Source organism: Ambystoma mexicanum, chromosome 1q, assembly GCF_040938575.1.
Source record: "Ambystoma mexicanum isolate Mex_15411 chromosome 1q, UKY_AmexF1_1, whole genome shotgun sequence".
Classification (NCBI taxonomy): domain Eukaryota; kingdom Metazoa; phylum Chordata; class Amphibia; order Caudata; family Ambystomatidae; genus Ambystoma; species Ambystoma mexicanum.
This window is the reverse complement of record NC_090922.1, coordinates 1,295,380,790-1,295,402,904: the sequence shown is the minus strand read 5'-3', so window position 1 is coordinate 1,295,402,904 and position 22,115 is coordinate 1,295,380,790. Positions and strand designations below refer to the sequence as shown.

At 49.9% G+C, this 22,115-nt stretch overlaps 1 protein-coding gene across 1 annotated transcript in view; it reads left to right on the top strand.

Moving 5' to 3' along the window:
- Window positions 1-22,115, top strand: part of CIMAP2 (ciliary microtubule associated protein 2) — a 690,070-nt gene that overhangs the window by 543,183 nt on the left and 124,772 nt on the right. Inside the window, exon 9 of the mRNA XM_069642119.1 lies at window positions 9,454-9,584. Coding sequence (XP_069498220.1) covers window positions 9,454-9,584 — 131 coding nt within the window. The remainder of the gene's footprint in view (window positions 1-9,453; window positions 9,585-22,115) is intronic.

Genomic DNA, 22,115 nt, shown 5'->3' with positions numbered 1-22,115 from the left:
AACAGATTATAGAGCGTTGGGAATTCATGTGTGTCTTCCTTCAAGAATTGTACCCAAATTGAGCCAGCCTGAAAACAGCCTGACCACTACTGTTTTTGTGGCGCAGGCTTTTTATTTTCAGAGGTATTCCATTGAGCCACTGCAAGATGTAGTGTTAAACATGGGAGCCTGGGTGTAACCCGGATCTTTATTACTAACACTACAGATTTCCTGTAATTCTTCCCACTCTGTGTGAGGAATCTGATACAAAATGTGTTGGATGCAGGAGAACCCACTGAAACATGTCAACATGGTTCTGTTCATCTGCATCATCTTTTTCCATGTAACTTTTTATTGAACATTTTCACAACCTTAACAATTGTAATCCCCCTTCCCCTTATCCGAACCCCAGTTCGGAAGGTTTTCTTGGGACGTTGTGGGTCTGAGTCTCTTGTTTTCCCTTTACCAGAGTCACTCCACCAGGCCAAACAGTCTCATTCTCCTAGTCCACCAGTTCCCCCTTGTCCCTCTCTCAAGAAATCCCATCACTCTTGATCAGTCCTCACGGAAGCGATTCTGATCTCCTTGTAAGGAACACATAGCCCATGCCATGAGGGTGAAATTTCACACTTTTCCCACCCAGAGCAATTCCGATGGAGGGTCCTTTGCTTTCCATTTTTGCACTATCCCCAGTGAACCTGCCATCTTCAGTTCCGCTTTAGATGGTTGCTCTTGCAAACGACCCCCCCAAGCCCAGAGCAGCAAGGCCTCTGTTTCCTCCCCCTTTCAGATCCAGCACCTCCTCCAGCGCCTCTCATATTCTCCAGCATGGGGTCTGGCATGGATTCACATGCTCATGAATATTCCCCGTCGTCAGGCTGGGAATCCTTGGTAAAGAAAAATCAGTATCAGTTTCGTTTCTGATCTCTCTTTCGTAGTAGTAACCAATCACTGATCTCTGCGTCATACTGACCACAGCCAATGACTGCCATCTCCCTAAGCCCCGCCTCTGGCAGCCATCTTCAGATTTTTACTGCACGTTCAAGTGTTGGGATCCTCGTGCTATTGCTCTCGAGCTTCAGTGCGTTTTCGCGCTTTTTCATAGGAAAATTCTCTCTTTTTTCGGTTAAAAGAGCCTCAAGCTCCACCGTTTCTTTATCCGATCAACGGGGACCCGTGTCGGATTCTTCTACGCCCCTCAAGGGTGAAGATTTCGTCGAGCCACGCTTTTGGAGGACTCCAGAAGTTTCTCAGGCCCATCTCGGACATGGCCCAGGAGAAGGGAAGCTCGACGCCCGGAAAGCTGTTCAGGGTCTGCCCTGGATGCCAGCTTCAGAATGTCTTTAGGGAGGACGAACACTCCCTTTGCCTCTACTGCTTGCATGAGGACAAGACGCACATGGAGAAGGACTGTGCGTTTTGCGGCAACATGTCGGAGCGGACCATGAAGGACCGCCATCTGCGTCTCGCCAACTGGCTGGAATGGAAGAGCCCGTCAGGCGAGTCCGCTGGCACCGGGAGCGCCGAACGGTCGGGCTCTTCGGTTGCCAGGCAGGGCGCAACCTCCCCGGCGCCATCAACCACGAGCCAACGCTCTGGCTCGGGTAAGAGGAAGTCCGAGCACCCGGCGAAGCTTCTGGAGAGGCCCCGGTTGAGCTCGAAGGCCCCATCGGAGGGGGAGCGAGGCGGTGACACTCCCCCCAAGGAGAAGGCGGTGAGCGCACCTAAGGTGGTGAAAGCCTTGATCCACCCTGCCAAGGCCTCTTTCGAGACAGTCGCGGCGGCCCTGGCTCAGCCTGTGGAGGCTACACCAGTGGAGGCGACCTGGGGGCCCAGAGTCTCCCTGCCACTGCAGAGGGAGTCCTCTTTCAAGCCCATCGACAGGACCCCCGTGAAACCTCCGACGGAGAAGAAAAAGGGGGGGCAGGAGGTCGTCGTGGATTCGGCCTCAACCTCTGAAGAGGAGCTGATCGAACTCTTAAGCCACGGCATTGGCGTGGAAGAAGACCAGCCCGTCGGGAGGGACCCTGACATAGGAGACGACGAGAACGTCGAGGGTGTCGACGAGGCTCCTGACCGCCTGTCGGAATCCCCTCAACCAGTGCTGCAAGACAACTCGGTGGCCATTTTGTTGGCTATACAGTCCTTATGCTAGGAGATAAGGACGAGATTACTGTTGCCACCAATGGAGGAACCGCTCCCGACGGGACCCGGAACCAGGCCCGTCTGGGAGCCCTCCTCCTAAGAGAAGGATTCATCCTCCACCTCCTTTTCAACCATCGCGCCCTGCTCAGCCCTCCTCCCCGTCGACGACCCGTGGGAATGATACGGGGACGGACACGGCCGCGACGGGTACAGACGATGAAGTTTACGACGAGGATCTTCCGTCGTCACCTCCTCCCCGGGCTTCCCCGCCCAACGAGATTGGATCGTTTCATGCCATGATCGCCAGGGCATCCGAGCTTTTCCAGCTCTGCCCGGAAGAGAAGGAAGGTTTCCTTTATCAACGGCACGAGACCAAGAGGAAGACGGTCCTCGCTGTACCTCAACTGGACGATATCTGGGATGAGGGTCTCGCCCTCCTCAAGAACCCATCCACAATGCCTGCGAGAAGGGATCGGTACGAGAAGAAGTACCGGGTCCCGGCTGCGGCCCCCTTGTGCCTTCGGGCACAGCCGACCCCGGACTCGGTCGTCTCTGCGGCGGCCAGGAAGAAAGCAGGGGGGGCTTCGGCCTCTACGTCAACCTCCCCCCGGACGGCGAGGGAAAGAAATTGGACACGATGGGACGCAGAGTCATCTCATCGGCAGCAACGACGATTAAGGCTGCCAACGCCTTGGCTATCGTAGCCCGCTACGACAGGGAGTTGTGGTACAAGATCGCCCCCCTGCTGGACTTCCTACCGGACGACAAGAGGGCGGAGGCCCTAGAGATCTTGCAGGAAGGAGAAGTGGCGTCGGACCACGCCATTATGATAGCGACGGACATCGCTGACACTGGGTTTCGCCAGTTGGGCAACGGCGTGTGCCTTAGATGGCGTGGATGGCTCAAGGCAAAGGACTTCCGGCAGGACGTGCAGGCCAGAGTTTTGGACATGCCGTTCGACGGGAGCAACCTGTTTGGGAAAACAGTGGACGATTCCCTACAAGCCATCAAGACGGACACGGAGACGGCCCGGGCTCTTGGTGTTCTCCAGCGACGGCCGCCCTTTCGGAGCGCCGGAGGCAAGCAGGGTGCCTCCAAAGGTTCCGGTGGCGGATATTCCACCTACCGTCAAGCGGCCCGTTCGTCGTCACAGGAGGCCTACAGGGGACGAGGCAAGTCGGGCGGACCCCGCCGTCGTCGCCAAGGAGGACAAGGTGGCAAAGCCTCGTCCAAGCAGGACTGAACCGGCCGTGGGGTCGGGCCCCCACCGAAGCATCCCGGTGGGAGGCCGGCTGGCGAACTTCGTCAGCGTGTGGGAGTCCATCTCCACCGACCGTTGGGTGCTGGACGCCCTGGCCCAGGGTCACGCGCTCGAGCTTCTAAAGAAGTGCCCGCGCGTCCCCCCCGTGGCCAGGAAGGAACATCACGTCCCTCAGCTTCTCTTGGAGGTAAAGGCGATGCTCAAGAAAGACGCCATCGAGCTTGTCCCAAAGAGGCTTCAGGGCTCCGGAGTTTACTCAAGATACTTCCTCGTGAAGAAGAAGACAGGAGGATGGCGTCCCATCCTGGACCTACGACGACTGAACAAATTCATCAAGGCACAGAAGTTCCGGATGGTCACCCTCCAGCTGGAGGAGGGCGATTTCCTGTCGTCGTTGGATTTGGAGGATGCTTACTTCCATATCCCCATCCTAAAGGAACACCGAAAGTTTCTCAGGTTCATGGTCCAAGGGCGTCACTACCAGTTCAGAGCCCTTCCCTTCGGATTGAGGTCGGCACCCAGGGTGTTCACCAAGTGCCTCGCACCGGTGGCGGCGCGGCTGCGCCTGGAGGTGATCCACGTCTACCCCTACCTGGACGACTGGCTAATCCGAGCAAAGACAAGGGAGCTCGCCGCGCAGCACACGGCAAGGACCGTCCAACTACTCACGGACCTGGGATTCTGCATAAACTACGCCAAGTCCTACCTGGTGCTTCTGGCCTCTCCGTCGGAGGAAAGGACGAGAGCCATCTTGGGCAAGGTGCAGCAGATGCTGGTTGCGGACGCGGCCAGGGTGAGGTCCATCAAATCCCTCCTCGGAATGATGTCTTCTTGCATTTATCTCATCCGCCTGTGCAGGCTTCGGATGCGCCCGTTACAGGAGTTCCTGGACGCTCGCTGGATCCAGGCGACGGGCAGCTTCGAGAACAGGATCACACTCGACGAGAGCTTCCGACGAGCGATCCGGTGGTGGGGCACCCGCGCGCATCTGACGGCGGGCATGGACTTCCAGACCCCGGGCCACCAGAAGACAGTGACCACGGATGCCTCCCTGGAAGGGTGGGGAGCGCACACCGAAAATCTGCACGCGAGAGGCCTTTGGCTTCCGACGGAGAAGTCCCTCCATATCAACGTCCTGGAGCTCCGTGCAGTGTTTTGGGCCCTCAGGTCCTTTCTTCCGTCCCTCAAGGGCAAGGTGGTGAGGATCTTCACCGACAACACCACCACCATGTTCTACATCAGGAAGCAGGGCGGTACCAGATCCCCTGCCCTGTCCAAGGAGACGCAGGATCTGTGGCATTGGGCCGTCGGCCAAGAGATGTTTCTGGTGCCGTTTCATCTGGCAGGAATAAAAAACACCATCGCCGACTCGCTCAGCAGAAAGCTGCGCTCGTGCCACGAGTGCGAACTACGACAGGATCTAGTGGACTGCCTCTTCTGACGGTGGGCCACACCCCAGATCGATCTGTTCGCGACGGCGATGAACTCCAAGTGCCGGAGGTTCGCCAACAGGTTTCCCCAGCCGAGGAGCATGGGCGATGCTTTCTCGTTCCCCTGGGACGGCCTGTTTCTATACGCATTCCCCCCCATTGCCGTTGCTGATCCGGCTCATCAAGCAGCTCAAGAGCTCAAGAGGTCACGGTGCAGGATGATCCTCGTCGCACCTGCGTGGCCGAGGCAGATATGGTTCCCGAACCTTCTGGACTTGTCAGCGGCCCCCTCAATCAAGCTGCCAGTGGACGCGGATCTTCTCTCCAGGGAAGGAGGCGCCATCCTCCATCACGACCCGAAGTTGCTGAACTTGTAGGCCTGGCTCCTGCAGCGTTAGAGTTAGGAGGTTACGACATACCGGCCGACTGCAGAGAGGTTCTTGCAAAGGCCAGGGCGTCCTCAACTCTTAAATGCTACGGACACAAATGGAAGAGGTTCTCTGTCTGGTGCCACGCACAGAAGATTAACCCTCTACGGATTACGGCTCCTCAAGTACTGCCGTACCTACTGACGCTGGCCAAGGCTGGACTGGCGCACGCTTCCATCAAGATTCATCTTGCTGCGATCTCCCGATACACCAGAACCACGGGACGGACGTCTTTGTGGTCTCATCGTCTGGTGAAAGGGACTGTTCAGATCGTTCCCGCCGGTGAAGGCCCCGGCCCCGGCGTGGGAGCTCAACGTGGTGCTGACCAAGCTCATGGGACCTCCGTTCGAGCCTCTGCACTCAGCTCCGTTGAAGTTCTTGTCGTGGAAAACAGCGTTTCTTGTGGCCATCACCTCCGCACAACGGGTGGGAGAGATACAGGCCCTTTCCTGCAAGCCCCCGTACTTGACTTTTCACGACACGAGGGTAGTGCTCAGGACGCACCCCTCCTTCATGCCCAAGGTGCCGTCGGACTTCCACCTCAACGAACCCTTGGTGTTGCCTGTTTTCTTCCCGTCGCCTTCGTCGCCGGCTGAAAGGACTTTGCACTCGCTGGATGTGACTAGAGCGCTGAAGTTCTACGTGGACTGCACAAAGAGTTTTCGGAAGACGTCACAACTTTTTGTGAACTTTGGACCTGTCAATCAGGGGAAGGCTCTCTCAAAGGCTTTCATTTCCAGATGGCTCTCCGGCTGTATCATGTACTGTCATCGGTTGGCAAACCGACCACTGCCCGGCCGTCCGAGAGCCCATTCCACCAGAGCGATCGCAGCTACCACGGCGTTCCTATCTGGTGTGCCCCTGCTGGACATCTGCAGGGCTGCTACGTGGAGGTCGACGCACACCCATGCAAAGCCTTCCATCCAGTCGGAGATCTCCTAGTTTTTGGATGTCTTTCTAAAAGGTTTTGTTCATCAGGATTGGGTAAATGCTTTTTATCCTAATGTATGGATACCATCAATTGTAATGCTTTTAACACTACATTTGTGGATCCTGGAGCTCACCAGCACTGCAATGTAATATCAATGACTGCTGGGTATTACACTAAACACCTTTGAGATTTACATTGACCTACACCACCCTGTCTTAATGAAAGTCAGTTCAGCTAAATCCCATACTGTTCTCGGACATTCATAATAAAAATCCAAGTCATTAAATCCCACCCCAGTCATACAGAGTGCCTCAAGAATCCTTCCGGTCCCCACTCCTGTTTTACCTTTGAACAGATCACTGCACTCTCCAAGGCAGTTCAAGGTTGTTATTGATAACTCAATTGGTCCTATGACCGCCCCACCCTCTCTGGTCTTAAAGCACCTCTTTCCTAGCCCAGACATCCTTATACACAGGTTAGTATATAGTGATGGTTTCTCTCTCAGTATGCTAATGTCTAAATCAGCTGAAATGATACCCTAAAGGCTCTTGGTCTTATCTCTATAAACTTCCTCAAGAACTTCCTAGCTTTCCCCACTTTAACCAGTTGTTAGTGGTGTAAAAGGGAAATGCCATTTGTGACTTGCAGTCCCATTGCTTGATTCAATGTTTTCCTTGCAAGCTTCCTCTCTCCTCTCCCTTATCTCTCTCTCTCTGCACTCTTTCTTACTCCACCCGCTTTCACTCTCTCTCACCTCTTCTTCTATGCCCCTCTGTCTTTCACACTTTCTATGCCTCACCTTCACTCTTTGATTTTTCTCCTCACTCTCCCTTGCTACTACACCCTCCTCTGCACCACTACTCCCGCCCCAGACTACTGCTCTCACCTCCACACTATTACTACCTCCTCTGCACTACTATTCCCACCTCATCACTACAACTGCATCCTCCATACTACTACTCCCTCCTTCACACTACTACTAATGCTCCACTCACCCTCTACTCAGACACTCTCCTTTCTCTCAGTAACAACCACTTCACATTCACTCCTTAGACTAATGGATCTAACCACACTCCCCACACACTTTCACACTGGAGTATCACATCCACTCAGTAGCCAATACCTCACCTCTCCAGAAATCGACCTCCACACGTTGCTGCTCCTTCCTCCATCCTGCTGGTCTCTTGGTCATCCAGCTGTTCCACCTCGGCCTCACCTGAATAACCCACACTTCCTTCTATCTGTTGCTCCTTATACCCACTGCCCCGCTGGCAGTGATACTCTGTCACTGGCATATCTGCCCATGTTACTATACCAGGGGCGTGTTAAAGAAACAATACAATTGAAAAGTAGCATGCTAAGTGCTGCCCAATTTTGCCATGCGGGTCGACCTCTGAACTACAGTGGCAACCCGGGAAGACAACTAGTCATGTTCGTGGGTTCGGGAACGGTTGGTGCCCCTGTGTTAAGTTCCGTGAGGGAGGGATTCGGGTTCCCCCCACATTAGTCCTGGTTGTTTAGAGAGCTTGCTGGCTGTTGTGCATGTCTGCTGTTGTTGTTTGGCAGCAATGGTCAGTCCTTCTGCCTGCCACACAACGATGCATCAGCTTCTCTCTGTGGGTTTCTCTCTCTCTTTCTTCGCTGTGGATTACAGAGCCCTTTGGGCCGACTTGCATGGGCACCGTGGCTTTCCTTTCTCTCTGCAGGTCTTCCCTTCTCAGCTGCTGATCAATGGACACTGTGGTACGGGTTGTTGGTGGTTGCTTTCAGCTTTCTTGGCATGAGTGCAGGGTGCTGGATTTTCATTCCGATGCTTCTTGATTTCTTGCTCAGATGGTGTGTCTAATAAAAGCAGAGAAACACTGGGGAGTATCTTGTATTTGAGGAATGGCTTGAGACAGAGGTGTACTGCTGGGATACACACTGGCACTGGGGGATTGGAGGGTTACAAGGCTCTTGACAAGGCCAGACTACTGACCTTGTCACAACATATACATTGAATTTCTCAGACAGACTCTAAGCACCCACACTAATAAGTAGATAACACAGAAATATACTTAAAGATCTCCTACCCTCAGACCTCTACGCCCTCAAAAAATGGCCACCCACTTCCTGAAACTGAACCCATCCAAAACTGAAAACCTCCTCATCTGCCCACCCGCCCGGCATAATCCCAACCTCAACCCCTGGTTCTATGAATTCACCATGACCAACTCACACATCCCTCTCCACACCAGTAAAGTTCCCAGGGGGCCGATCAACTGTCTGCTATTCTAGGCAGACTATATAGCTGCTGTCAGTAAAGCGTACAATCTACGACTACACCCCCTTTGCAAAATAAGACTGCCCCTCCCTTAATAACTTCTGTACCGGAGTCCAGGCACTCGTCCTCTTCAAACTAGACTGTGGTACTGTAATCCTCACTGGACTCCTCCTCAACATCACTCTACTGTCATGCAAGCCAGAACACAACATTAAGACTCATTCTACACCTAACCAAACACACACATCGCCAGCCCTCTGCCAGCTTCACTGGCTTCCCATACCAGAGAGAAAACAATCCACTTCTAAACCCCAATCTCCCTCTGCAACTAAGTTAGCTCCATCACCCACACAAACACCAGACCGGCCATCCAAAATGTCCTTCAGATTTCACACTTCAAGCTAGCCTGCACACAAAATAGACCTTCACTCAATAGGAACCCTGAGCCTGGAACGCCCTTCAACCCAACATCTGTGCTACCCCATCCATCACCACCTTCCGCAAATTCCTCAAAACATACCCCCCAACCCCACCTAATCCAGCCAGATGAGACCTCCTGCCCGGGTAACATTTATCGAACCCGATCTTCCTATCCTGTTTTCAAGAAATTATAACCTCTCTCACATCCTCCCGCTGGACTGTGTAAAGGGCTCCAAAATCCTCTTAATAGGGCCAGTGCTGTATAGGTTATAAATAAATAAGAAACGTATTTGGAGGGTTTGGTCCAAATTTGGGTTGAGTTAGAAATATAAACCACCCATGTACGTATGGCACATTTGTAAAGAACAGTAAAGTGAAAAATATGGCCCTATTAGGGAGTGTAAATCTGACAAAATAATAGTTCTTTGTTGTAAATCACACTCCTATATGGGTAGATTATAGTTTTACTTCTTTAAATTTTCATTTCTGAAATATTAAATAGCTGTACCTACTGAAAATAGGTGTTCTATGTTAGTTAATTTTCATTGAATGGTATACTGTATGCAAATGAGCAATATTTAAACCTATGATTTCAGAATCCGGTTGGTGTTGGTCGTTATGACATCACAAAGCAGCTTCATGGGGAAACGAGCACTTCCTACAGGTCAGCATTCCTGTCCAAAAAGGAACGTTACTTGGATAATGCAGCACGAGACAAGCTCTTGCAGTAAGTACAAACTGCCATATATACATTATTTTTAAAATTCAATTTGAACTTTTTTCAAAGACAAGGTAGAGATGCGTGGAGAAACTTCCCAGAAGATGTGGTGGAAGTGTGGATGTACGCAGTCATCAAAGACGTCAGAATTGATGTGTCTGGTGGTGCTCAGTTAAAAGACATTTATTAAATGGAAATGGTTTGATAAAATGCCTCTTTCAGCCCTATTCTAAAGAGTAACTTCCCTACCTAGAGACCAAAAACTAAGGGTCTGTGTCCAGTAACTGAAAAGCCATCCTTGTGTCCAAAACGTCACATCCTGACCCTCACACTACAAACAAAACAACAAAGGGGTGCAAGGAAATGTCTTTAACTTGATGTTGGCAAAAGTTTTAAAAACTAAATATATAAGTGGTTGAGTGTTAGGTGTGCAAGGACTAACACTGCTGAAACCCTGTCATTTGCCTTTTCATTGTTTAAATCACGGTTGAAGATCTCGCTGCGCATAGTGTATTGTGCTTACCTGCTGCAGACTCGCTGAGTCTTTTCTTCTGTTACCAGCCTTCCAGTGACTCGCTGAGTCTATCCTCTCTGTTTGCGCCTGGACACTCCCCCCTCCTGCTTACGCCCACTCTCTTAACCACCCAGAGTAGCGGAGTGTAACTGAATGTCGGGTGCTCGGTGTTCGATGGATGAGGCAATGCTTCTAAGGATCTCCAACAGACCACGTTGAGTCGCAGAACGCTTTCCCCTCCACGAACTGTATCTTCTCCAAGACCTCGCACAGACTCTGCACCAGACCCGAACGAGCAGCAGATGAGTAAACAAAAACTTGCAATCTTGAAACCACCCTCCTGCTTTGCTCATAACTCTGTTTGCCCACTTTCAACGCATTCTACTGAAGCACTACTGGGCACTACAAGTGTCAGTTTATTGCCCGGGGAATCTTCAACTTCACCTTTCTCCCTGGGATCCTTAAATCTGCACGCGAACTCTGGGCCAAGTGGGTTACATTGTGATTCTGAAGTTGAGTTTGCTGTACACCCAACACGGCTTAAACTTACACCTACTGATTCGGCAACGGCAAATCCCAACGACCTCTGCAAACAAACAGCTTGGCCCCTCTTCGAAGTGCTACTCCAAGCGAGATGTCGCTTGCAGTCTCAACGCCTCTCCTGACATAGACAAACAGGCCCACAGACTCTCCACTCAGGCTAACCCAGGCCAGCCTCCCCACGCCCCCTTATTGACCCCGATGGCTCTAGTCCACACAAGTCCTCTTGTCATCTCTGAGCTCAGGCTACCCTCCCCCCAGTAGTGTATGGACACGCTGTCCATTGAGCCAGAGGCTGCTGTCTTACTTGTCGCCTCTCCACTGGCTTTGTCTAGCCCTGAGACGAGCTTGGACGATTTGATCGAGGTGACGGGGGCAAAGGGTCAGACAGCCTGGTACTGGGCGCTAGCGCCTTAATAGCAGGGTGTACATCTGCAGGGAAGTCCCCCAGGCCCAAATCCAGCCAGGCGGGTCAAACGTCTGGCTTTAAAGGGGCCTTCGATCTGCCAATCGCACCCAAGTCCAAACGCTCTCTGGGCTCCAGGGCTAAAGTTCTGGCAGCAGCAAAACCATCCTCACTTCCGGTACAGCTGGCTCGCATTTTCCATAAATTAACAAAACGAGGCGCTGTGTCTGGGGACGTGGTGCCCTCTATGTTTAAAAAGAAAGCTAGCCTCCATTCTTCTTTCACTACCCTGGGTGACCTCTCCGATGCTGACCTCCTCGAAGCAGTTGAATCCTGCGTTTGGTCCCCCAGAGAGGCAGAGGAAACCCCCGCGGCCAGCGCCGCGGCTCCGACTCTGATAATTCCATTTAACTTCTGTGCTCCCACCTTCTCCCTCAAACCCCTACCATTATTACCCTCTCGGCCGCGCCCGAACGGGTCTGACTCCTCTACACCAGGGACTCTTAATGAGCCTTCACTGCCTCCCATACATCCAATAAAATAAAAAATCATCTTGCCACCCGGGAACCCTTCCAGCCTTCCCGTGCCCCTCCTTTCCTTGGAGGCCAGTAGTGAGGCCCCTGAAAATGATTTCCAGGTCTATGACCCACAGAGGGCCGTCCAGCCATCGGGGACTGCAAGGCCAGGTCTCTATTTTCCCAGGCCTGATACCAAAGCAGCAACTTTGGAATGGCCCGTAGGTCTAGCCCAGGGCCCCAGTGAATGTTCAAACATTCCATTAGATACTGTCCGGAGCCCTCCCTGGGCTCCCCCCTGCCCTGAGTTTACCCAAATACATCATCTTTTAAATGGGTCGAGAACTCATTCTGGACCCCAACAACCATCGGTCGAGAATAAAAAGGAGAAAGTGGACCTGTTCTCAATTATGTCAACACTAGCTATTGCTCTGTCGCCTTTCACCAAGCTGTATGAACAACTGAATGACACGGCCAAGGACCATACTACCTTATTGGCCATGCTTCGCTCTAAACTTATTTTCTTGGAGGGATTTGTGACGGCAAGTAGTGACAGATTAGCTGGGACAAGCTGTCATGACCCTTTCCCCTGGCCCTCACTGGCAAGTCAGCCTTCCAGTTAGGGCCAGGTCAAAGGCCTTAAAACCTCATCCAAGACTCTCTTGGAGTCTGTCCTGGTGCCTTTGGCGCCAGGCTCATAACCATCATGAAGACCAACATTAGAATGGGACTATTTACTTGGGACTGTTTAACTTGGGTGGAGGCGGTGTTCAGCCAACATGGAGGCACACACATAGCTCAGTGACAGTTGCGCTTGGCGAGGAACATCGCAACCTGCAAGGAGAGAAAAGACACAGGTTAGCAATATAAAAGGCGAAACAGTGCCGCGCATTGCACATTACTCACCGGACAGTTTCGCGCACACCGCGCTTTCGCCTACCGGACCATGCTCATCTTCAAACTGCATGACAACACCAAAATACCTTTCCATACCTAAAAGGAAAGAAGCAAGAGATTATTATTCGAACTAAGAGGAACATAAGAACTGAATTTAAAGACTGTAAAGCAGCAAACCTACGGAGTCGCAGCAGGCCTGGATTCCCACAGGGGGGCTTGCACCAGTGAAGTGACTTGGTCGCTGTTCGCCCCCACATCTACGTGCCCCTGTCACGAGGAGCAGGACGGAGAATCCACCTTTTACAATATTAAGGTGAGGAGAGGGCCCAAGGGGGAGGAAGGAGTTGAGGCCAAGTGAGGTGGGAAAACATAAAGACAATCTGGTATTGAATCCAGCTCTCCTATATTGCAGACCCAACTTTAACCTGACGCCTTACCAACGGACCGGGGGAGGGTTCGAGAGTGCAAATCATCTAACCAGGGCTGGGTGGCGTCCCCGTGGATACCAGGTGAGTGTAACAGAATGCAAAGCCTCAATAATATTATCCACCTGGGCGTCATGGAGATTTCAGTCACTGACCAGTTAGTTCAGTTGTTGGGACAATTACGCATTGAAGTACATTCAGCCAGGCAAGAAACCAACGCTCTTAGGAGGGATTTGATTGTTACTAAGGATCGTACCGACAAAATAAGTAGACAATTGCTCCAATCACAGGCAGGACAGACCCCATTGCCTGGTAACATTCCGCCAGCACCTGTACCAACTTCTTCCACCAATCCAGTACAAATAACTCTTCCTGGGGCAGTTCTTTTAGCTCCACCTGAAAACGATTTACAGGGGACCCCAAGAAGTACGCAACGTTCATGAACCAGTGTCGTCTTCATTTCCTTTGCAGAGCTGAGGCTTTTCCTAACGACCAAGTGCGGGTTGCTTTTGTCTTGTCATATCTGAGTGGCAGTGCTGCGGATTGGTCGGTACCATTGGTAAGTCAGGATAACCCGTTGTTACATGACTTTGGGGGTTTCCAGATGGAAATGGAAAAACTCTTTGCTCGTCATACCGAAGGCCAAGCATTAGACAACAAACTTTTGTCACTCCGTCAAGGAACAGATAACAAGGGGGGTCCTGGGAGACTCTCTGCCAGACATGAGTCCTGGTTACAAGAGCCTTACCGAGAGTATTTAGAGACTCTGGGTAAGTTTCTCGTAACCAGGACTAATGTCTGGCAGAGGGACTCCCAGGACCCCCCTTGTTAATCTGCATATTTAAGTAACTTTGGGTCTCACCCTAAGTTACTAGGGGAATCCAGACGTGGACCCCTTGCTCACTATTCTTAGAGAGGCACAGATCCACCCTACTGATGAGGTCCAACCAGACCGAAACACGTCTCTGGGGTTTCTGTTGGTACTCTTGTTCAGAGGAGAATTGCCTAGCATTTCGGTGCTGGACTGCCCCAGGGCAGGACAAAGACTGATATGTTTGGGATATTTCTTCTTTGTGAAAGATAGTGAGCTAAAGACTCTGGGTAAGTCTCTCGTAACCAGGACTAATGTCTGGCAGAGGGACTCCCAGGACCCCCCTTGTTAACCTGCATATTTAAGTAACTTTGGGTCTCACCCTAAGTTACTAGGGGAATCCAGACGTGGACCCCTTGCTCACTATTCTTAGAGAGGCACAGATCCACCCTACTGATGAGGTCCAACCAGACCGAAACACGTGTCTGGGGTTTCTGTTGGTACTCTTGTTCAGAGAAGAATTGCCTAGCATTTCGGTGCTGGACTGCCCCAGGGCAGGACAAAGACTGATATGTTTGGGATATTTCTTCTTTGTGGAAGATAGTGAGCTAAAGACGCTGGGTAAGTCTCTCGTAACCAGGACTAATGTCTGGCAGAGGGACTCCCAGTACCCCCCTTGTTAAACTCCGTCAAGGAAGTCAAGACTTGCTTACATATATAGCAACATTTAACCGACTAGTCGTTGAAGCTGGGTGGCCTGAGGAAAAAATGACCACACTATTTAATCGGGGTCTACGAGGGGAACTAAAGGATGTCCTTGCTCAAGTGGTTAACCCACATAAAGACTGTGGAGAATTCATCAACCTTGTGGTGCAATTAGATCACAGATTACAAGACCGAAAAGCAGACCGGATAAGGTTAGACACTCGAGCTGTGTATGTCTGGTCAAAGGATAATGTTCCACATACATTGGAAAACACGGTAGAACCCATGCAAATCGGAGGTGTATGGCCCCCTTTAACTAAAACTGAAAGAGACAAGAGAAGGCAACAGCAATTATGCTTATATTGCGGAAAATCAGGCCACTTCCTCAAAGAATGTCCAGTGAAACCACCAAGGAGAACTGTTGGAGCCACAGAGAAGGAAGATAATAACAAGGAGTCGGAAAACTACCAAGCCCGGCAAGCGTAGAGGTCTGCTTGTCAAGCAAGAAGGATGAGCCACAGACCTCAGACTTTGCATTACCAGTAATTTTGATCAATCACCAAAATCCGTCTCGGATGCATGCTGTCGAAGCATACATAGACAGCGGAGCAGTTGGGAATTATGTAGACCAAGATCTGGCAGCAGAGATGGGGCTTCCCTTATGCTCTAAGTCGACTACTGAAAAAGTTACTACTGTTGATGGGACAGAAATAGCTTCCGGACCAGTAACCCAATGTACAGCAGCACTAACCCTACTGTGCCAGGATGGACACAGAGAATCTATTGCATTCGACCTCATCAAAGCTCCTCAGTTTCGACTAATCTTAGGGATGCTATGGTTGGTAGCTCACAACCCTCTAATAGTTTGGCGTGCCAAGAAGGGCCCTTTCCGATGATTGTGCTTGCACCTGTTATTACCAAGAAAAGGGAAAAACAGACTTATTGTCATCCGCAACCGCTACCGCGGGTGGCGGCTCCTTCCACGTTGGAGGCTCTCCGGCAGGTAGAGCTATTTAGTCCTTTCTTTGTATCTAGTACCTACCACCACCAATCACAGCACTGCTGGCAGTTTATCTGTCATCCAAGCCCGACGGTCGCGGCGTTTCAACCGTTGCTGGCTCTCACTCCAGCGGCTCTGGTTTTTGCGCTCTCCAGCGTTGCCCTCTGCTAGCCTCGACTTGCAGCGGGTCTCTTTTGCTTGCTCACTCCTCCATTTTGGCATAGGAGTTCTTTTCTTCTTACCTATTTTGCTGTTTGATTACAGCGGCAGTTTATTTTGCTTTTGCAGCATTTTGTACTTGCCGATCCTTCGGCTCTTCTTCGTTTTTTCTCTTTCTAGACTCGCCGCTCCGGCGGCGGGCGTGTTATTTTTATCCTTTCGCTTTGCCGCTCTTTTCTCTCGCGGCTCTCCAGTTTTCCTTTTTTCTCTGTCCATCAGTTTTCTCTTCTGTCTTTTCTCTTTCTCTCACCGCTCCCAACTTATCCTTGGCCTGGTTCCTTCCACCATTCTTTGGAGCATTGGATATCCCTCCTGAGTTTTCTAACCGGTGGATCACGCATCAGCTTCCAGTTCGAACGTCCCACACCTCTTTACCAGAACTTCCTAAGGGTTTTTTCCCACTTGTGGGTTTTTCCCTTTTTGTCCGGCCTGTTCCCGGTCAAGGGGTCCCAGGACGGCTGTCCAGTCAGCGGTCACTGTGGCTTCTCACCGAGACAGGCAAGTGCTACCTAAAAAAGAACGGGATTACCTGAGCCGGCGAAATCTACAGTACACAGGTGACTCTGAGGACTCAGGTGAGGAGAGTGTGGAGGGAAGAAAAGAGAAAGGGGAGACACAGCTTTCACAGCCACATAGATCACACTTATGTACAACTGCTGCTCCCAGTATGGCGGCGATTGTGCTAGGTGTGACTAGTACTCTACCAAATGAATACCAATATTTTCAAGACGTGTTCCAGAAAGAACAAGCCAATACTCTACCACCGCACAGGCCCTACGATTGTCAGATCGACCTCATACCTGGTGCGCAAATTCCATGTGGTCGAATCTATGCACTTACTGAACCAGAAAACCTCAATTTTAAATCTTATCTTGATCAGTACCTGGCAAATGGATTTATCCGCCCATCTAAAGCACCAGCAGCCAGTCCCTTATTCTTCGTACCAAAGAAGGAGGGAGATTTGAGGACTTGCATTGACTATCGCGCATTAAACCAGATCACAGTAAAAAAACGTTATCCACTGCCCCTTATTCCTGAATTATTGGATCAAGTCAAAGACGCCCGAATCTATACCAAACCGGACCTTAGGGGGGCGTGCCATCTTGTTCGAGTGAAGAAAGTAGACAAATGGAAAACCGCCTTTCATACCAAATACGGCTTGTATGAATACCAGGTAATGCCTTTTGGACTTTGCAACGCTCCTGCTGCATTCCAGTAATTTATGAATGATGTTTAGCGGGAGTTAATCAACGTTTGCGCCCTGGTTTACATTGATGACATCTTAGTGTATGATGTCCGCTCCATCCTTACTAGACTCCGCCAACATAAACTGTATGCTAAACATGAAAAATGCTCTTTTCATGTCACCGAAGTGGAGTTCCTCGGTTTTATCCTCACATCAAAGGTTGGGCTTTGCAAACTTTTACCGCCGATTCATCCCAGATTTTTCCCAAATAGTGCATCCAATTACATCACTATTTAGAAAAAACAATAAAAGATTCCATTGCACCGATGAAGCAGAGAAGGCCTTTCAGGAACTTAAGAAAAAATTCACTTCTGCTCCAGTTCTACGGCATCCTCGCCCAGGCCTCACTTATATAGTTGAAACAGATGCCTCTAGCATGGCTATGGGAGCTGTTCTCTCACAAAGGGACCCAGGAACTGGCCAGTTACACCCTGTTGCCTTCTGGTCATGAAAATTCTCACCTCCCGAACTCAACTATGCTATCACAGACAAACAAGTCTTGGCTATAAAATCAGCTTTCAAGGCATGGCGACACCATCTCCTTGGTGCTAGACATACTGTCATGGTCATAACTGATCATCGAAACCTGCAATACCTAAAAACAGTGAAGGCTCGATCATCCTGTCAACTGCGGTGGGCTCTCTTCTTTGCTGAGAAGGCTATGTGATCACCTACTAGCCAGGAATCTAAAACAGAACGGCTGACGCCTTGTCCCGCATGGCTGTTGATGAAAAGGTATACATAACACCAGATCCAGTAGCCATCATTCCAGAAGGCAAACTCCTAGGTCTTAAGACAACATTGACACAGGGTGAACTCCAAAACAAGATCCAACTCTTAATGGATCCCACTTTCTCACAAGAGTGGTGTACTCAAGGAGAACATTACACCATTAAAGACCAGTTACCATATTTTAGGAACCGTCTATACTTGCCAAGTAAAGATTTACAAGAGCAGGTTATTTCGGGTTATCATGATTCCCTGATTGAAGGTCATCCTGGAATTGGCAAAACTCTAGCTAAAGTAAAACAAAACTATTGATGGCCCACATGGCGTAAAGACATCATACAATGTATCCAATCTTGCAGTGTGTGTGCACAAAACAAGTCCCAAAAGCAGAAACCAGCTGGTCTTCTCCAATCATTGGAAATTCCTCCCGCACCATGGCACACACTGTCCCTTGATTTCATGACAGATCTACCTCCCAGTCAAGGATTCAACACCATCTTAGTAGTTGTAGACTTGTTCTCTAAAATGGCACACTTTATTCCTTTTAAGGGTCTTCCAAATGCATCCAATTTAGCAAAAGTATTCCTGAAGGAAATCGTACGGCTACATGGCTTTCCAAAGGTCTTGATCTCAGATCGAGGTAGTCAGTTCGTATCCAACTTCTGGAGGAAATGCTGTTCAATGGCCCAAATTGACATTCGACTATCCACAAGTCACCATCCTCAAACAGAAGGCCAATGTTAGGCAGAAACCTGTGCAATTCCCTCTGGGACCACTGCAAAAGATTTAAGACTACAGGTGTTTGGCAGTAAACCCACTTGGTAGCAGTCTGCACCACACAGATTCACTTGGTAGCTGTGGCTGAGCAGTCAGACTTCCCTCAAGAAGAGTTAGGCAGTATACAGAGTATTCACAATAGGTCAAAAGAACACCATAGAACAAGTTAACACTGACCAGGGCTTGGTGTAAAAGAGATATAATTATTTATTTAAAACCACATCTAGAAAAACATATAGGCACTAATAGTAAGCAATTCAAAAACACGGTCACTAAAAGATATACACTCCCTTAGAAGAATATTAGACAAGTCTTAAGTAAAGCCCCACTTATTTTCAGACAGCGGTGAGCGCTTAACGCAGATGGCACTCTAATAATTTGTTTTAAAAGGGAGAGAAAAGCAGAGAATAAATTGAAACAGGTCCCAACACTTTTACAAGAACACAAGAGAGTAAAAGCGTGAAGTTAGAGTTCAGTAGGCCGGATCCACTTTAAGAGGATCAAAACGAAATGTGTCCAAGGTCACACGGTTGCAGTGCACAAAAGTCTTGTAACGGTTCAAAAAGGAGTTGGACCAAAGAAAGGGACCAGTTAGAAGGTCAAGGCGGCCATCCCAGTCCAGAAGGTTAAGGGGTTATTATTACCTTGTAGCAATCTTTAGAAAGGGAGGCCTGGCGGACACGGTACCTTAAAGTGGTGAGAATACTCCAGCGGGGGCAGTTGTTCCTGGCAGCGGATGCAAGTCGGTGCTTCGTCCGGGGGAAGAGAGGATCTCGTCGGGGAGGAAGAGAGGAGTCCGTTGCACTGCCATGGAAGAAACCAACCGTGGAGTTCTCAGTTAAAAGGAACGGTGCTTTAGCTCGCGGTTCAGTGGTAAGTGGCTATCTGGTTGCCGGGGTGCTTGGCACGGGCAATTCGACCACAAGCCGGTCTGGGGTGCGAAGAGAAGAAGGTAAACTGGTTGTGCCCACCAGTCAGGGGAAGAAGCCTCTCCAGCCGGGAGATCTTCTCTGTCGTTGGGAAGTGGTGAGTCGGTTCCGCAGGGCTCCACCGGTGGGGTCGTCGTGGTAGGTCGGCTCAGCTTCTCCCTCATCGGATTCTCAGGTCCTGTGGCGACTTCTGAAGTTCCAGTCCCCAAAGCCCTGCTTTTATGCAGCACACCCCCATTCTCTCAGCCTAGCTGTCAATCAAACATGCTAAATGGTGAGCCGGCCGGCTCACCACTTGGGCCAATCACACGAGTGTGACTTGAGTTACCAAGGTAACTCAGTCCAGGGTGCCTAAACCCCCTCCCACACCCCCACATCCCCTGTGGTACCCAGACAGAGTGGCACCACGTTTGGAGGCTTCTGTGGAGAAGCCCGCCAAAAAGTGGGACAAAGGGCTCGACTTGGGTTGGAGTCACGGAAGAGAACACAAACGCCATTTTAGAATCGAGTCCTGGCAAAAAATACCAACCAGCGAATTAATATTAAATAAATAAACCGGCGGTATGTTCGAGGCTATGAGAATTAAATAATTAAAGTTGGTAGCCTTGAACAATGGGAAAATCCCATAGGAATATATTCGCGGTCGAATATAAAAAGTAGTATCCACTGCCACCAGCCAAAACTTGATCAGGGGGGACGGAGACGTGCCCCCTCGACTAACAGACCCCGGGGCAATCGAATTGCCCCGACCAGTACGTCCACAATATGATGGTTTGTACTGGTTTCTGTTAATACTTTGTGACTAGTAAAGCCAATGGTGTCTTTACATGCCCTGGGAGACAGTAGTCAGTCCCAGGGTATGGAGTCTATGGTGGGGTGTCACTATGACACCCCTGTGTTACTGCACGGAGGGTGCTGTGTAATACACATAGAAAAAAACACATGAGACCCTATGGAGTAAAGGACCCCATAGCCCATAAAACACATTAGCAGTCAAAGAAACACCATAAATCATGTCCAAGAGTGGGAGAAAAAGAGTCTCACTCTTGGCAGGAGAAAAAAACAAGCTCCAGAAATCCAGCAAAGCTGCTGGGGACTCACTAGGTTAGGAAATTCAGCCTAAAGAGAGAATTCTCCCTAACACTCGCCCCCTCCCCCCCAGACTAAGGGACAGGAGGATTTAATCCACTCCTGGATGAATCTCATACCTCTAGTCGATGACATACATCCTAGAGAGACCATCAGCATTCTGGTGGTGACACCCTGACCTGTGCTCAATGGTGAAATCAAACCCTTGCAGGCAGATTGAATTGACCATGTCAGTAGTTTTGGGTTTTCCCCTTTCATTTGCATTAACCATCTCAAGGGTTGGTGGTCAGTCTGAATGACAAAAGTAGAACCATACAAGTATGGCCTAAACTTCTTCAGAGCCCACACAATAGCAAAACACTCTTGTTCAATGGTTGCCCACCTTGTTTCAGGATCCTTCAGTTTTCTACTGATGAAGCAAATGGGGTGCTCTCTACCTTTCTCATCCAGTTGACTGAGGACTGCACCTATTCCTACATTTGAAGCATCTGTTTGCACAATGAACGTTTGGTGATAGTCAGGAGCTCTAAGTACTGGGGCTTGGCAAAGAGCCTTTTTCAGGGTTTCAAAGGCCTGATTGCATTCTTCATTCCACCTAACCTTTTTAGGGAATTTAGGAGAGGAGATGACATTCAGTGGAGAAGCTATGGACCCATAGTTCTCAATGAAATTCCTGTAATAAGGACCTAAGAAGGCTCTCACCTGGGTCCGAGTAGTAGGTGTGGTCTAATTTTGCACAGCTTCAATCTTACTGGGCAAAGGCCTTATTTCGCCACCTCCTACCTCATGTCCAAGGTAGACCACTTTACTCTGTCCAATCTGGCATTTACTTGCCTTTATGGTCAGATTGGCCTTTCCAAGAGCCTGCAAAACATATCTCAGGTGGTCCACATGTTCTTCCCAGGAATTGCTGAACACTGCTATGTCATCCAAGTATGCCATGCAGATGTCCTCCATCCCATTCAGAACCTGGTTTACCATCCTTTGAAAAGTAGCAGGTGCATTTTTCAATCCAAAAGGTATAACGTTAAACTGGTATAAGCCAACTGGGGTAGAAAATGCAGTTTTCTCCTTGGCATGGTCTGTCAGGGCTATTTGCCAATAGCCTGACGTCAAGTCAAATGTGCTGAGGAACATGGCTGCACCAAGTCTATCCACCAACTCATCTGTCCTTGGCAAAGGGTGGGCATCAGTCTTAGTGACTGCATTAAGATCTCTGTGATCCACACAGAATCTAAGTTCTTTAGATCCTGCCTTTGGTACTAACACAACTGGGCTAGACCATGGACTAGTAGAGGGCTCTATTACCCCGAGATCAAGCATCTTGTTGACCTCACCTTTGATGTGGGTTCTTACATTTTCTGACATTCGATATCCTCTGCTTTTGACTGGAAGACAGTCACCAGTGAGTATGTCATGCTGTCCCCAAGGGGTCAAGCCTGGTGAAAGTGAGAACATAGAGGCAAACTGTATTAACATAGATTTGCACTCTTCCTGTTGCTCAGGTGTCCGATTTGAAGAGAGATTTACTCCTTCAATCTTTTCGTCTAAAGGTAAGCCTCTGAGGAGATCAGGAAGAGCTTCACTCTCTCTTCTTCTTCCTCTGATGATGCTAGAAGCAAAGCTCCTACATCAGGTCTGGAGACATACGCTTTTAGTCTGTTGGTGTGGAAGACTGGTGGAGCCTCCTTGGGATTGCCCAAGTCCACCAGATAGTTGACCTCTCCAAGTTTACCCA